The sequence below is a fragment of the Mycetomoellerius zeteki genome, unplaced genomic scaffold, assembly GCF_001594055.1.
Source record: "Mycetomoellerius zeteki isolate Tzet28-1 unplaced genomic scaffold, Tzet1.0 scaffold377, whole genome shotgun sequence".
Classification (NCBI taxonomy): domain Eukaryota; kingdom Metazoa; phylum Arthropoda; class Insecta; order Hymenoptera; family Formicidae; genus Mycetomoellerius; species Mycetomoellerius zeteki.
In genome coordinates this window covers 172414-190757 of record NW_017257368.1, presented here as the reverse complement: position 1 = coordinate 190757, position 18344 = coordinate 172414, and the positions used below count along the sequence as shown (strand labels likewise).

General features: G+C 30.6%; 4 protein-coding genes across 4 annotated transcripts in view; 2 read left to right on the top strand and 2 right to left on the bottom strand.

Annotated features, from left to right (window-relative positions):
- The window catches only part of LOC108725981 (peroxisomal leader peptide-processing protease), an 86088-nt gene extending 84044 nt beyond the window's left edge, over positions 1–2044 (bottom strand). Inside the window, exon 1 of the mRNA XM_018453316.1 lies at positions 1699–2044. The gene's annotated coding sequence lies outside the window, so the exon portion shown is untranslated. The remainder of the gene's footprint in view (positions 1–1698) is intronic.
- Positions 2045–3180: 1136 nt separating this feature from the next.
- On the bottom strand, positions 3181–7493 carry LOC108725982 (F-box/WD repeat-containing protein 9). The gene is made up of 7 exons (XM_018453318.1): positions 7239–7493; positions 6870–7029; positions 6295–6434; positions 4724–4965; positions 4124–4376; positions 3778–4053; positions 3181–3294 (listed from the first exon to the last, which is right to left on the bottom strand). The coding sequence occupies exons 1-7, from the start codon at positions 7314–7316 to the stop codon at positions 3220–3222; spliced, it is 1224 nt and encodes a 407-aa protein (XP_018308820.1). The 5' UTR covers positions 7317–7493; the 3' UTR covers positions 3181–3219.
- Positions 7494–9581: 2088 nt separating this feature from the next.
- LOC108725963 (uncharacterized) lies at positions 9582–12940 on the top strand. The gene is made up of 5 exons (XM_018453299.1): positions 9582–9916; positions 11067–11158; positions 11425–11731; positions 12269–12363; positions 12630–12940. The coding sequence occupies exons 1-5, from the start codon at positions 9582–9584 to the stop codon at positions 12938–12940; spliced, it is 1140 nt and encodes a 379-aa protein (XP_018308801.1).
- A 45-nt stretch (positions 12941–12985) lies between these two features.
- Positions 12986–17123, top strand: LOC108725962 (uncharacterized). Its single transcript, XM_018453298.1, has 6 exons — positions 12986–12996; positions 13449–13543; positions 13810–14116; positions 14627–14721; positions 14953–15259; positions 16982–17123. Exons 1-6 carry the CDS (start codon positions 12986–12988, stop codon positions 17121–17123), a joined length of 957 nt encoding a protein of 318 aa, XP_018308800.1.
- The last annotated feature ends 1221 nt before the right edge of the window (positions 17124–18344 follow it).

Below are 18344 nucleotides of genomic sequence, written 5' to 3'. Positions count from 1 at the left end.
GCACAAATCTTCAAGGGACGTTCTAAAGACATCCAGAAGATGTTCCTATGTCTTAAGGACATTTCCAGGATGTCTCTTGAATGGTGAACTGTCGATACTTGTTTTGAGTATTAAACACTAAAAAATATGAGTGTGGATTTAACTCCATGCGGTGTCTATATAATTCTCATCCTGTTAGTACTGATATAAACATCGATATGTATTTAACAATGAGTTTTAAATCCACATTATGATACTATTAATACAAACACCAATATGGGGTAGATTTAACACTATAAGTTTTAAATGCATACTATGATATTGATATAAACACCAGGTTTTAAATTCTCACACCATATTAATATTAACACGGTGAGAATTATGTGGACATCACCTGATGTTAAATCCACATATTTTTCATAATTAAAGCACGGAATTACAGTGCTTCAAATTAATTCAATTAATTACTTCAAAATAAATAATTAATCACTACCTTCCAGTAAATTTCTGTAAGGGACACGCATACGCGAACAATTCTCGCGACGAAACGTCGTCGACCGACGGAATAGGTTCGCGAACTTGTTTGCGAACGTTAATCCGTCACTTCCCGTTTCGCACCTGTCGACGCGAGTTGCAAGCTGCGATCTGCGATTTGATCCTTCGTCGATGCGCGCGGGAAAACACCTGTGCGTGCGTACGTGCGTGCGTGCACGACTGCGGATACGTTTTTCCGTTCTTCTCATTCTTTCTTTTTTACATTTCTTTTTTTTTTTTCTTTCTTAATTCTTTTCCCTTCCGACATGAATGAACTCGACACGTGAGCAGACGATGTGTGTACACTTTTACGAGACACCGTCGACTTTCGCTGGATAGTTTTTGTTCACATTTGCAAACGACGGTAACGACACAAGCGTGGGATATTTTTATCTGCGCGGCACACGAATTATGCGTACGTACAAATACACGCAGGAATACAGGGAACGGGTGTAATACACGCGTCCGGAGATACGAGGAGGAAAAAAATACTCGTATATATACATACATATATATACGCATACTCAGATATACGCGGTTAAATTCGAGAAGATGAGAAAGGGCTGAGGAATCGTATCCTATCCAATTAAAGTAAAATTATAATTATATATACATATAATATGTAATGTGTATACACCGCATTTCGTATATGCATTTCGTGGATGCGTATGACGCGCGATATTGTATGTATATGGACAGATGTGTACAATGAGTACGATTAACGACACGGATATCCAAGTCTATTCTTGTTTTGCGTGAATAAACGGGTGAATCAAAAGCCAATATAACGATTTGTTAATTTTACCACGAAATCTCACATTTTCCTTCCTCTTTCTCCTCCCCCTTTTGTAATCGCCCGCTCTAATTGTAATTGTTATTTTCATATTACATGTATTTAATTTTTATACGTTTATATATTTTTCATTTGTCGTACATTTAAATGTATTTCATTTAATAATTAAATATTTCGTTTAATTTTTATGTGTATGTTTCTTTAATTTATTAAAATTATATATAATTCATTGTAAAATTATTCTTGATATAAGATATTAAATTAATATATAATTATTAAATATCAAAAATATAATTAATTTTAATTTTTACAATTAAATGTGTTTGCTGCTACATGTTATTATCACAGATTTGAATTCTAATATGTTGCAAAACATGCCAAATTCGACTCACCGATATCCCGCCAACGTCGTGAATCCAATCAGCAATTTCCTTGGTATTTCGTCGACTTTGCTTCGTCCTCTATTATTCTCCAAGAAGGTTCAGGATTCCATTGCGTTCTTGAACAAGTTTGCCGCCGGAGATTCCCGCGATTACCTGTATAAACCGTACGAACTTGCGCGCCGTCGCGTCCGCGAGCGCTAACCTCTTCATGCGCGATCACGAACTCGGCTCGCTCTCTCGGACGAATGCGTGAAGCGGAACGAACGCGCGAATGATAAGATACGATATGGCCTCGATAACTATATCTCGCGCACACGTGTAGCGAGTAAACTTAGGGCACTTGGTTCGCCCTTAGCGCGAAACAAAAGCACCCGACAACCGCGGCTCGTCGCAAGTACGAAAAAACTAATCGCCAACGTAATTCGCTTGAAATCGTATCACGTGACGAGTGGGTGCGTCACGTGACGTCGCGGGAAGTTCAAATTTCGTCCCGCGTTCGCGGGACACTTCAAGCAGAACAAAAAGTCATGGTGACTTCATCAAAATGGCACACTCAGAGAAAAATATAGTTTTGACGATTACTAAATGAACAACTCTAATAATTATGCACTTACAACTAGTTTTACAAAGTAATAAAAACTAAAGTAGTATTGAATAGTATATTTTTAGTATTCGGTACTGCTTTAGTTCTTATTATTTTTTAAAACTAGTTGCAAATATTTAAATTTTAGAGTTGTCACAACTATTTTTTTTCTCTCTCTGTGCATTAAAATTGCTTCAAAATGATTATTAAAAGTCGATGATTTAGGAATAGTATAAATTCTGAACAGGGATGAGGGATTCTTTCATCATTCGAATACACGACTTGTATTTTCGTTTATAAATGTTATAAACAGATATCTGGTATTCGAAGTGTCCCTAAATGTCGCTTCTCACATATTCGAAGTGTAGTTTCACGCGCGGAAAATATAAATTATATTAAAATATATTATTATTAAAATATATTAATATAAAATATAACATCAGAGAAAATCTGCAGAATGACAAACATGATAATACGATAATATGACATACGATATAATGCACTGTATAAAATATATTATGTTCAAATGGAACTTAACTGTACTATATAAATACATTTTCTCTTATTTTTTCTTCTTACGCAAAAAGATTGCTTCATGAATATGCTATAATTATAACTCGATGTTATAATTGTAGCTATCATTATCGCTCAGCTTATAATTATAAGCGATGTTAGTGAAGCTCAACTTATAATTATAAGTGATGTTAGTGAAGCTTTTACTAAAACGAATTTTCAAAGAAACAAACGAAACGACGTACTTCTACTTTCGCAAAACGGTATATATATATATATATATTATATTCTAAGAGAGAGAGCGCGTTAGAATAGTATCTTAGTAAAAACTAAGAATATATTACATACACATATATATATATATCAAAGCAATATAGCTATAGAATAGCTATAGAACACATATAGAAATTCTGAACCGTTCACTGATGTTTCGTTTAAGACGTCAATTTTGGTCGCCACACCGCGATATCGAGGCCAGATATCGCGAGAATGCCATTCAGATAATCCATCTGCGAAATAAAGAACATAAAAAATATACATATATATAATATAATACAAGCTATTATAGGTTTATAAAAATATCGTGAATTTTAAGAAGAACTTTAACAATTCGGAGGATAATAAAAATTTATATAAAATCATTATATCAACATTTATATAAAATTGTATATAAAACGCTTATACCCATCAATATATTAAATTGATTAATAGAATTAATTTAATATTTTATTATTTTAATATATATATGGAATATTTTATTATTGCTAAATATATATGTATATAAATATATAAATATATATATATTATCAAGATCTCTGCTAATCGTTTTATCTTTATTTATCTAACTGTTTTAAAAAATTCAACACAAAAGTTTAACAAGGACTTGAGTGGTCCGCTTCTAACACAAATACAAAATGTTTTTTACTGTGTAACTAAATTTTCAGGTACTTCAGTAAAACAGATATCTTTTTATATACATAAGTAATACTTACGTTGGCAATCTCTCCAAATCCCGAATGCAAAGTAGCAATAGGCTTCGGTGGATCAGTAGGGCTCGAAATTCTGACGGTGCCATCCTTGGAACTCGTTATCAGACATCCGCGCGTCAGATGCACCACCGTTATCCCTTTCGTATGTTTGGTAGAATAAGATTTCACTAACTCGAAATCGTTCTTTGGATTTAGCACATGCAACTTCGCAGCGCTATCCCCTATACAAACACAATCCCGTTGCATGCTCATACACATGGGGAACGCTTCGCCTGAAACCTAAGAAGTTCATCCGCGGTATCGTATTTGCGTCTCTTTACGCGATGACAAAAATACGAGATGAAATTACTGTGATAGACTTCATGGTCCGTCCAGCTCTTTGATCCCAAACGGACACTGTCTTATCCTCGCTGGCGGACAAGATGTATTCAGAGTTCATGGCCAGTTTAAGCACAGGCCCAGTGTGCGGTCGATACTGCCTGATCGGCTTATGTCCTGATCTTGAATCGAATACGAATATGGTCCTGCTGTACGAGCCGGTTGCAAAGAGGGCCTGCTCTGGACACGACGATACGCACAGCAATGCACTTGACACAGGTTTCCTGGAATATTTAATATTGATATATCAAAATGATACGCTCAAAATAATAATATACAGTAAACTTGATTTGGCGAGTGAACTTTAGAATTGTGTTTCCAAATTATTTGTCAATAAGCAAGATTAGTAATTCCTGTAGGAGAAATAATTGTTTTCCTTCAAATTATTTCTCTTACAGGAATTACTTATCTTCTTCGCTTGGATTTCTTACGAAGCGATCAAAAGAAACAGTTTTGTTGTATCGCATTCAAATAATTTGGAGGAAAATAATTATTTCTCCCACAAACAGAAATAATCTTTCTTACCCAGTCTTTTTATCGCAAAGAGACTGGAAGAAATAGTTTTGCTTACATATCGTAAGTTTTCAGCTTGACGAGACCGGTGTTGATTAGCATCCATGACTTGATGCTCTGATCCCAGCTGCAAGTGTAGATTGTGTTATCCATCGCCGTCAGATCGCAGATCCATCCGTTATGTGCAGAATTCGTGCAAACAGAACTCCTAATTTGAGGACAGCGTGAATTCTCGTATGAAGGAAGTTTCCAGTGACGCAGAGTGCGATCTCTCGCACCAGCTATACATATGGTTCCATTCTGAGAATAAAAATCATCAATATATCATTATAAATGTGTTAAGAAATAACAGAAACATTATGTAAAAAATTAATACAAAGAATATAACACTAACACAATTTTCGAGCAAATTGTAGAAGCACATTACTTTAGTAAAATTAATATTTTTATTAAATGTATTTTATTCATTTATCTTATAATTTATGTTTTAAAGTACATTATTTTTAAGTCGATTGTTCACTGTTTATAAATTGTGTCATTTTAACACTAAGAAATGTTGAATATTTAACACAAAATATTTAAAAACCGCAATCACATTATATTAAATTAACACTCAGATATATTAAAAATTTAACACAAAAAGTTTAAGGTAATTCGAGGGAAGATGCCACTTTATTTAGTTTTTTCATAGAACGCGCGTTGACCATACTGACTGTGCAAAAACGTGTGGCAAACAGTTGCGCAGTTATCGGCTCAGATGAACATGTTCATGCCAATGTCGATTGGAAAAGATTATACGAAATACGAAAAGGTAGATCGTGAAACGTGCTTTTTGTAACATTTGGTATGTTAATAGCTAAGGTCTGTATTTCGACGCTTACTGTAAAACCGGACAAATAATATACGGTTTCAATCAGTAATTCAATTCCCTGACGGTCATGTGGATGATATAGATTATGATTTGTAATATTTTTGTATTCGTAAAAATTGCAATTGAATATTCCTCTTACACTTGAGGATAAGATGACTGTAAATACAAAACACAATTTTTCCTGCTTGAAACCGTCATTAAAATAATTTTATGAATTAAATTTTTAGATGCTTTATATAATCGAAATATTTCAAGTTAATAAAATGAATAAAAGTATGTCCAACTTACTTCCTAAATTACTCTCTTTCATCTTTCCTCAATTTATGTTTTATCATATCTTTATGTGTTTTTATAGATTAAACTTTTCATTATGGGACTATAAATAAGTAAAATATGCAAGTTTATATTGCATCGCATTATTTAATTGTTTGTAACATCTTCTCCCATGAGAGGTGGCATCTTATCTACACATATAAGGGGAAGATGACTTTTGCAAGGTATGATATATCAATTTTTTTCAATAATATGGAATATTAAATGTTAAATTTATAAATTTGTGTAAATAAAGAAAAGTCTAGAATATTAATAATATTTTTTCGTAACTTAATTCAATGACATTAAGAAGTTATTCGAGAATAAAGGCTTAAGTGTGGCATCTTCTCCCCAATTATCTTAACAAAGATCTGCGGTTTTAACACAAATATAAAACATATCTTTTACTGTATAATGTAATATACCTACGTCAGTAATACACCTACATGCATCAGTAGCAGTGCATCCATCGTGCTGTACGGTGCGTCATCAATTATAAGTTTCTCCTCTATGGAACCCTTCCATAGCGTTATTTGTTTCTCGATCGCAATGCATGACAATTTCCAAAACAGTTTGTCGGGTCTCGCTGAAATATCATATAACTTCTTATACGAAAGAAATAAGAAAAAAACGTACTTGTATTATAATATTAAATATAAATAAATGCATACACATACAACTTGAATCAAGAACAAATAAACTATAAGCATATTCTTGATCGAGCTCTCTATTCAAGTTCTTACTTTATGCATATCAGGTTATTGCAGTAAACGGAATTGCTCAAACTTGATTTCTCATAAATGAGAAATGTAACATATTTTTTTGTAAAACACAATTTAAAAAAAATTTTTCAAGACAAAAACGAAATAAAATCTAACACGATATAAGCAACTGATGTATGTACAACCTACATATGCATGAGCAAATTTGAACAGCGCTGGAGTAGAATATAGACTGTGTTTCATTTATTTACAAAATGAGTGGTCGTGCAAGGCGTAAGGTGCTATCAATTTGAGCTAACCAGGACGCAAGAGTGGGTAGCTAGCATCCGGCCATATATGGTTAATTCGTGCTTTCCACGATGAATCATCCTTCAAAATCAGGTAGAACTGTTTGCAAGCTAGGCTCAAACTGTGTATTAATGTCGACGCCTCTAAGAAGGAGCATATATGCAGGAATATCTGAAATGTAGCACGATAAAAAATTAAACGTACGATTAAACAGATGCTGCGGTCGGAAAGAATGAGAGAGAAAGTTGATTTTACTCCATTCTCAACACACTTTACTCCATTGAAAAGCGACTAGATAATAGCGGAGATTTAAAAAAAAATGAATTTCGCACGAGAGAAAGATGAAAATCTCAATATTCTTTTTTTCGTTTTGTACAAACTTCGATCGGGAGATCCAACAGTGACAGTTGTGCATCATCCTCGCCGTCGTGCGAACAGCTTGCATTTTCGTCATCCATTTTTCCTCGAACCGTGCAAATCCGAGTATTTTCATTCAATCTGCTCGAGATTAACGGGACGATTCAACAAAGACTGAGTGCATTCTAATAACGGATGTTTGCGATGCCTGATCCGCCGTGTTATCAAACAATCAAACGATCATCTGCTATCGAGTACCTTATACAGCTAATTGTAAGAATACAGAAACCGACCTGAGAGAGGATCTAAGGGTCTTTTTCCAGTAACCGCAAACTACCACCGCACACTACTGCCCTCTGAAGAAGTGGATGTAAATTACATAACAATACCCATTTTATGAGGTGCTCCTGATGAAAATAAATTGCTGAAATCGCTGAAATAACTAAAATCTTTAAAAATTTTATAATTTTTCTGTTTAAAAATTGTTAACAAAAAATAAAAAATTTTTTTTTCTTCATAACATTGAAGTACTCTTGAAACCGTACAACTTTTGTTTAAAAAATTTTTTTCCATCTTTTATACTTCCGACGGTATTCGGCTCGAAATAGAAATACCGTTTTTTTTCAAAGGGGGTTTCACCCCTTAAACATAAGTTAGCGCATGTATAAAAAAATACGTGTCTCTTAGATTTTCGTGTTTTACAAAATATTTCATGGAGAACCAAATCGGTTCCGAACAGTTGTGAAATTTCCCTTGCAAGTACGAAGAAAAATTGCCGATTATTCTAAACATAATTTTTAATTAGAACTTAAAATTATATTAATGACTTTTTGATATTCAAAATAAAATCCAAATTTAAAAAAAGGTTCAAAGTTAAATAATAATAATTTTATCAAACTCGTTAAATCAATGAACAATTTTCGTTATCATATGTTTCGTCGATTTCCTGTAATTTACATCAATAAAACAACAATAAATTTGATTTACTACGACAAGATAAATGCTATCTGTATTGAATAGATACGGATACCTGTATACATTTTAATGAATCTATAATTCATTAGTAATTATTGTGCAAATTACAAAAGCAAATATAATTTATCTAAATATTTTACTTAATAGTTTACAATTTTATATCATATACCTAATACTATTGTACATATATTTATTTACAATAAAATTAATTACAATATTAACGCGTTACATAATTTATACGTGTATAGAATTTTACAAAAAAGTTTAATTTTAGCGGAGTTGAAAATTTAATGAAATTTAAAATTAATTTTATTTATTTTTATATTTGATAATTGGAACAGCTTGCTGACAATTAAATAAAATTTAAAATTAATTTAATTAGCCTGGATTCTTGGCCTGGATAATTGGATTGGACATGTACAAATAAATTTAGCCATTAGAACAATGACAATGTATACGTTTCGGCCCTTAATCGGGATCTGTTCAGTACATTAATAATAATAAGAAGTAACTGTCTAATATATTCATTAATAAAGTCATGATATAGGCACACTATCGGATTAACAACTAATTTGTCTTAAAATATATTAAATCTTTATATAGTCTAAGGTAATTTTTCAGGCATATCGATAAATTGTTGTTAATATGTAATCATAGCGCTTACGTCCTCAAATATATAAACCTATAGATAGATCGACATAAAATTGGCAAATTTACAGAACAAACAAATATTATATGTTATGTCAATTATGTAAAATTTAAATACAAAGTAATCATAGAAATTTAGAAAAATCCCAAGTAGCACACAATACTTACAAAGCGTTAATAAAGCGCTAAAAAGCGTATATAATTGCTTTTTTAGCGCTTCGCAAGCACTGTGTGATGCTTGAGTTACATGTAACTGTTATTCGGAATATATATGAGGTCCTGTCTGTTCAAAGGATCTAATGAGACGATAAATAAATGTTGACCTATAACAGAAAGAATTGGAGAGAGGGAAGCATCGAGTCACATTAAATAAAAATATGTACAGACTCTAAACAAACGGACGCGGAGCTCTTACGCAGCATGCCACGTTACAGTATCAAATTTTTGGTGGGAAAAGGAACACGCCGAAAGATTTTACTATTATATAGAGAGAGGTAAGAGAATTTTTATGCAATTATTTTGCAATTAACATATCCGATTAGAGTTGCATAAATAGGTCTGTTACATTTCGTGACGAAACAGATTCAAACTTTAGAAATATCAATATTTATGTATGTTCCGTTAAAGAATCATATATACATCTCTATAATTGAACTTTTAGAAATAGTTTCTGCAAACGCTTTTTCAAATCGTTTCTGAACCATCTGTGATTAGTCACTAACGTTCCATATACAACGGTTATAATGGCAGAGACAGAAGCAGGAGACAATTTTATCCCAGCTCGCCGCTGGATCCGTGGACATTACACGAAATTGACAAAGAGTAACAAAGCAAGATGCAATCACTGTACAGAAAAATTCATTATGCATTTTAAATGCTCAGCTGTTTTACACAAGCACTTGGTAAACGCACATCCAGACAAATTAACAGAAGAAGAAAAGAAAGAAGTGAAATTTCATTGGACTTGGGACTATTTTATCTTAAAAGGCGATAAAAAGGCAATATGCAAGGAATGTAAAAAAATAATTAAGTACAGCAATACAATTCAATTAAAAGATCATTTAGAAAAAATTCACATGTAAGTAAATCCACGTATATTAAAAAATTTATAAACATACTGAAAAATGTAAAACTGATTGCAATAAAATAATTAATGTTAGCTAAAGAAAGTGTAATGCAGACAAGAGTATACATTTACCAAAAAAATGTATCAAACATGCGTTTCGACATATGATATACACTGTTAGAAATGTGACCACGAGCTTCCTTTACATGTAAATTATAAACGAAATTAAAAGTAATGAATGATTTAAGTAAAAATTAAATTACAGCAGTTACTTAAATATAATGAACGTGTTCATTAAATTTATGAAATTTAATGTATTTTTCATAAAATTTTATGAAAAGTACATCAAATTTCATAAATTTTAATGAAAAATACGTTAAATTTCATGTACATGTACACAAATATACTTTTAAGTTATAAATACATTAAATTTAATGTAACGTCATGAAATTAAGTTCAAATTGTGCAAATTAAAAGTACATTAAATTTCATGAAATTTTTAACAGTATAAAAACGGAACTCTTTGTACTATATTCATAAATATTTTTTATTATGTACAAAGAGCATAACAGAATTCAAATTTACTATTACCCTAAAAGGGTAATAATAGGCGTAATAATGTACAATAAGTTACTAATAATATTCGACTATACTAATTTTTATCTGAGGAATAGTCAGATTATTAAATATTTGAATCTATACTCGACTATAGCAATCTATAGCAATCCTGATCGCTTTTAAATATTTGAATAACGAGATTCTAAAAATAATAATATAATTAGAGGAAAGTCGCCGAAACTGACATACCACTTTGTTTTTAGACAATATTTCTTAAACAAAAGATAAAAACAAAACTGTAAAAACATAAGTACAAACTGAAAAATATCTTCTGTCAGATAGTATATGCAGGTTTTACAATATTGTTTGCAATTTTGCAATAATTAATTTTTTCGTAAGATAAGTAAAAATGATTTTATTAGTATTAATAATGTGCAATTTCTGAGAAATAAGGGGGTCTCACTTTAAGAAACCTATGTCAGTATCGGCAACTTTTCTCTATTAATACTTCCACATAATGAAGTACTGTGCGTAATTGCAAATAATATCTCTACAGCATTTCTTATCGCTTTTTTTATTTTAATAACTCTTTATATGAATGTAGGATATCGGATCCAACATCAAATAATGTAATAGATAATGAATGCAGTTCAGATGATGACATGGATGCAAACAAGGATGTAACTCTAAGAAAAGCAAAACGTGAAGAAGCTTCATCCAACTCGACAAACTTATTTAACAGTTTGACCGAATGTACAGAAGGAATAAAACAACTTAATGAGTAATTATAATCGCTTTGCGTTAACTATAATATATTTAAATGGATCTTACGAATCAAACCTGGAATTTTCTACACAAATATAATCTATCTATATTATATGAAACATTTATTTATTATTTCGTCAACTATCTTTATAATAAGTAGCTGATCAGAAATTATTTTCTCAGGAGAACACCATACAATTTGATTCCAATGCGTCGCTGGATGCGTGAACATTACACAAAGTTGACAAGGAACAGAGCAGGATGCAATCATTGTAATGAAAAATTTAGTATAAGTATGAATCACTTAGCTACTTTATATAAGCACTTGATAGAAGCACATCCAGACAAATTAACAGAAGAAGAAAAGAATGAAGTGAAATTCCATTGGGCTTGGGACTATTACATCGAAAAAAGCAGTACAGAAACAACATGTAAACAATGTAAAGCAACAATTAGATACAAAAAAGTAAATGATTTGAAAAAACACTTGAAAAGAAAGCACGGGTAAGTATCTCATATATAAGTACCTCATTCATAGTAAAAAAATTTAAAAACGTACTAAGAAATGTAAAATTGATTACAACAAAATAATCAATATTTGCTAAAGAAATTGTAACCCAAATAAGAACATTCATTTGTCGAAAAATTTGTCAAATATGCGTGTCAGCAAATATAATATAAAACATATCTATTCGTCCTATATGTACATAAATATTCTATAGTTTTATTTTGTATAAAGTGCATCCCAGAAGTCGAATTTACTTTCACCATGTATAGAAAAAATCAATAAAATTTGATCCCTTTAATTTTTGTGTGTGTGTGTATGTGCCGAGGAATGGTCAGATTTATAAAATATTCGAATCTACTTGATTGCTACGATCCTGATCGCTTTTAAACGTTACAGTAATAAGAATCTCTGAATAAAAAAATGATAATTTTCAAAACTTCCACATAATAGATTATTGTACATAATTGGAAATAATATCTTTACAGCATTTTTATTCTCGCCTTTTTGATAACTTCTTTTACATTTAAATATAGGATATCAGGTCCAACTTCAGATAACGTAATAGATAACGAAGAAAGCAGTTCAGATGATGACATGGATGCAAACAAGGATATAACTCTAAGAAAAGCAAAACGTCAAGAAGCTTCATCCAACTCAACAAAATTGTCTGACAATTTGTACGAATGTGCAGAAGGAACAGAAGCAATTAACGAGTAATTATAATCGCTTTGCGTTAACTATAATATATTTAAATGGATCTTACGAATCAAACCTGGAATTTTCTATACAAATATAATCTATCTATATTATATGAAACATTTATTTATTATTTCGTCGATTACCTTTATAATAAGTAACTGATCAGAAATTATTTTCTCAGGAGAACACCATACAATTTAATTCCAATACGTCGCTGGATGCGTGAACATTACACAAAGTTGACAAGGAACAGAGCAAGATGCAATCATTGTAATACAAAATTTGGTATACATACAACACACTTATATAAGTTACATAAGCACTTGATAGAGGCACATCCAGACAAATTAACAGAAGAAGAAAAGAATGAAGTGAAATTCCATTGGGCTTGGGACTATTATATCACAGGAAGCAATAAAGACGCAACATGTAAATTATGTAAAGTAACAGTTAGATACCAGGATGTAACTCAATTAAAACGGCATTTAAAAAGACATCATGAGTAAGCATCTCATATATACCTTAAGTGTAGTAAAAAATTTATAAACGTAATGAGGAATGTGTAAAACTAATTACAAGAAAATAATCAATATTTGTGAAAGAAAATGTAACCCAGACGAGAGTATCCATTTATCGAAAAATTTTTCAAATATGCGTGTCTCCTCAAATATAATATAAAACATATCTATTCGTACTATATATACATAAATATACTGCAGTTTTATTTTGTACAAAATGCATTACAGATTCAAATTTTTATTCCATGTATAAAAAGAAGTAGTAATATTTGATCACTCTAATTTTTACCGAGTAATGGTTAGATTTGTAAAATATTCGAATCTACTTGATTGCTACGATCCTGATCGCTTTTAAATGTTCCAGTAATAAGAATGAATAAAAAATGATAATTTTCAAAACTTCCACATAATAGATTATTGTACATAATTGGGAATAATATCTTTACAGCATTTTTATTCTCGCCTTTTTGATAACTTCTTTTACATTTAAATATAGGATATCAGGTCCAACTTCAGATAACGTAATAGATAACGAAGAAAGCAGTTCAGATGATGACATGGATGCAAACAAGGATATAACTCTAAGAAAAGCAAAACGTCAAGAAGCTTCATCCAACTCAACAAAATTGTCTGACAATTTGTACGAATGTGCAGAAGGAACAGAAGCAATTAACGAGTAATTATAATCGCTTTGCGTTAACTATAATATATTTAAATGGATCTTACGAATCAAACCTGGAATTTTCTATACAAATATAATCTATCTATATTATATGAAACATTTATTTATTATTTCGTCGATTACCTTTATAATAAGTAACTGATCAGAAATTATTTTCTCAGGAGAACACCATACAATTTAATTCCAATACGTCGCTGGATGCGTGAACATTACACAAAGTTGACAAGGAACAGAGCAGAATGCAATCATTGTAATACAAAATTTGGTATACATACAACACACTTATATAAGTTACATAAGCACTTGATAGAGACACATCCAGACAAATTAACAGAAGAAGAAAAGAATGAAGTGAAATTCCATTGGGCTTGGGACTATTATATCACAGGAAGCAATAAAGACGCAACATGTAAATTATGTAAAGTAACAGTTAGATACCAGGATGCATCTCAATTAAAACGGCATTTAAAAAGACATCATGAGTAAGCATCTCATATATACCTTAAGTGTAGTAAAAAATTTATAAACGTAATGAGGAATGTGTAAAACTAATTACAAGAAAATAATCAATATTTGTGAAAGAAAATGTAACCCAGACGAGAGTATCCATTTATCGAAAAATTTTTCAAATATGCGTGTCTCGTCAAATATAATATAAAACATATCTATTCGTACTATATATATATAAATATACTGCAGTTTTATTTTGTACAAAAAGCATCACAGATTCAAATTTTTACCATGTATAAAAAAAAGTAGTAATATTTGATCACTTTAATTTTTACCGAGTAATGATCAGATTTGTAAAATATTCGAATCAACTTGATTGCTACGATCCTGATCGCTTTTAAATGTTCCAGTAATAAGAATGAATAAAAAATGATAATTTTCACAACTTCCACATAATAGATTATTGTACATAATTGGGAATAATATCTTTACAGCATTTTTATTCTCGCCTTTTTGATAATTTCTTTTACATTTAAATATAGGATATCAGGTCCAACTTCAGATAACGTAATAGATAACGAAGAAAGCAGTTCAGATGATGACATAGATGCAAACAAGGATATAACTCTAAGAAAAGCAAAACGTCAAGAAGCTTCATCCAACTCAACAAAATTGTCTGACAATTTGTATGTAATAATCGGTTTGCGTCAACTGTAATACATTTAAATGGATCTTACGAATTAAACCTAGCATTTTCTATACAAATATAATCTATCTATATTATATGAAACATTTATTTATTCTTTCGTTAATTACCTTTATAATAAGTAGCTGATCAGAAATTATTTTCTCAGGGGAACTCCATACAATTTTATCCCAATACGTCGCTGGATGCGTGAACATTACACAAAGTTGACAAGGAACAGAGCAGGATGCAATCATTGTAATGCAATATTTCGTATATGTATAACACACTTAAATATTTTACATAATCACTTGATAGAGGCACATCCAGACAAATTAGCAGAAGAAGAGAAGAATGAAGTAAAATTCTATTGGATTTGGGACTATTATATCACAGAAAGCAATACAGAAGCAACATGTAAATTATGTAAAGTAACAGTTAAAAGCCAGAATATAACATCTTTAAAATATCATTTCAGCAGAAATCACGAGTAAGTACTTCACATATACTTCATGTATACTATTAATTATTGCCTTCCATACGAATATGATCTATAAGGCATAATATGTGATATATTTATATATTAAGTGTTTAATTATTTCTTCTTATAATAAGTAGAAAATCAAAATTACTTTTCTAGTCATATTGTATTATTACATTTGGTACCATATGTTACATAATTGTATAAGATGTTATCATAACTTTCGTCATAATTTTGGAAATATATATATTAGCACAAGTAATGTACTAAATTAAATATTATGATTATACATTTTAGACAGTTTAAGTATAATAAATAGAATAACAGAGAAAGTTTAAAAAATATTGAAAAGATTAAAAGAAAAAAAAGCAATTTACATTTATACTTTTCTATCGCATGAACAATTATTAAAAGAAATATGATCGAATAGCATAAATAGAAGTTTATATTTGTCTTCTTATTTAAAAAATTCGTGACTAATATTATTATATATGAGAAGTTTTTTGCTTGCAACATACAATGAATTTGCCTTCATTTGTAATTCTATTTACATTAATATGTATTTCTTTTTATTTCATTTTTGTTCGTGATGTACATACATGTATGTATATACTTTTTTTGTAATAGCTTTTTTTTTAGTTCTTTTTTACTTATTTTTCTTCTTTTTTATTTTTGTTTTAAAAAATGTATATTTATGCACTTAATTTTATAATTAAATCAGAATCCTGTGATGAACCTTATACCACCCAATAAACAAGAAACGTTTTGAAACATTGCAGCAACGTTGTAGCAACGTTGTAACTAAAATGTTTTAAAATGTTTCTTGCTTACTTGGCATATGTTTTACATATAGTATAACTTATCAAGCAATAAATTGTAGAGAGATTATTCTTGTAAACAATCATAAGCTACAAACATTCAATTTAAGTGTTGCTCTGGCGAAAATATTTTTATCAATAACCATAAAGATTTACACAAGCATAAACTTTGTAGAAATTTATGTTTTTCGATTCTTTTTTATCTTATAAAGATTTATTTTATCTTTACAGTAATTTTATCTGCTCAATAGTACTAAAAATTACAATTTTCTAAAATCAAGCACACGCAAAAGTGTTATTTCATTAAAGTTATAATGACTTAGAAAATAGTATAAACTTATAAATTTTGAAAATTGAAGGAACAACGAGATTTTAAAACATTTTACTCACTCGTAGAATACTATAATTATTCATAACCCTGGTAGCAAGCTGACGTCAAAATAACGTCTTTTGACGTCAAAATGACATGTGTTGCTACCTGGGAAATGACCATGGAAATCTTTTAAATAATCTATGTATAATAATTATGGGATTTGGAATTCAAATTTTGTTTTAAATTTCCATAAAAAATTCCATTTTTATAGACATATCAATAAAAATCAGTGTTTCAATTCTAGCATTTTTATATAGATCTTTGTAGCATCTTTCTGATTCATGTAAAATTTCGTAGATTTTGACAAATATTTTTTGAAGTTTTTTGTAGTATATCCTTATTTTTTTGTAGAATTTTGTAGAACATTTTTCGCCAGTAAAATTCTTATATTGATCATATATTTAAATCTATTTGTATTTAAATCTATAGCTGTTAAAAGTAATAGCTGTCGTATAATTATGGAATAATATAATTATAACATTAAATGCTAAATATTTTATCACTATTAAATTTTTGTCATCACATTGTATCTCAATACAGATTCGTACTGAGCGCTTCAAATTCAATGGACCATATTAAGGAGAGCCTTTCCGATACAGATTCGGCAGAATATGTAAAATCATCTAATTCAGACGATGATTTATCTTTCGATGAAATCTTTGACCTCCTTAGACAAGAATAATTCATGCTATTTTTTACAAAACACATACATTTATTGACAACCCTATTGCTTCGCCACGCCATAACCTCTTAAAAAAATATGACATGGTCCATAAGAGGCTTACACCCGTATTCATAGTCGGGCCTTATATTTATAGCGGGGAGCACAGACTCTTGCATAACGCATAACACGTAATGCATAAGAAAATGTACCAATCAAAGCCCTCCGTTTCCTTCCTTTCCATGAAATAAAGAATTCTGATTGATTGAATTTCTTATGCATTGAAGTTCTTATGCAACATGTTATGCGTTATGCAAAAGTCTGTGCTCCCCGCTTAAATTTCCTTTAATTTGCTTCCTTAAATTTATCTTTAGATGCTCTACGAATGATTTCATTGGCTACTGAGCATCTAAAGATAAATTTAAGGAAGCCTTAAATATAAGGCCCGACTATGAATACGGGTATAAATATATCAAGTATACCGAGATGAAGCGAACATCTGCGCGAGCAGTGTTGCCAGATGGTTGAAAAATTGGACGGTAAATAGAGGATATGCCAAAAAAGCAGTAGATTTGACATTGGCTGCGTTCAGCAGACTTAAGCCCATGGCACATACAAAAACGTAAAGCTGTAAGATGTAATCAGTAAGCGAATTGGCCAATAACGATAGCGACGTAAGGCCAGTAGCGAATCCAATGTAATGCGTGGTCTACAATGGACAGTGGCAGTAGTGGATTAAGAAATAGGCGTAGAAATCGATCAATCATGGTTGATTATTCTCCTCATATTCGATTATGATTGGTTGATTTCTACGCCAACTTCTTAATCCACTACTACTACTGCCCATTGTAGATCACGCATTACGATTTCCTTACTGCTTACGTCTTACGGCCTTACGTTTTTGTATGTGCCATGGGCTTCAACAGTTTTGCAACCGTTTTATGATTGTCTGCTGAGATAGGACCATTCTTCTAGATCTAAAAGTATGATTCAATTAGCGCGAAGGAAACTTCCAACAGTTGCAAAACAAAAGTTCTGCTGAACGCACCCATTTAAAGCGGTACTCTTTTATTTTTTTTTGAAGAAATTTCGTAAAACTGTTAGAAAATAGAAAAAATATTGTAGTTATAAGTAATACATAACCGAAAACAACTCAGTAGCAAAAAAGTAAAAATAATAAAAAGAATGTACTCATATACTTTTTCCTTTAATCTTTATTTATAAATTTCTCATTGATAATTA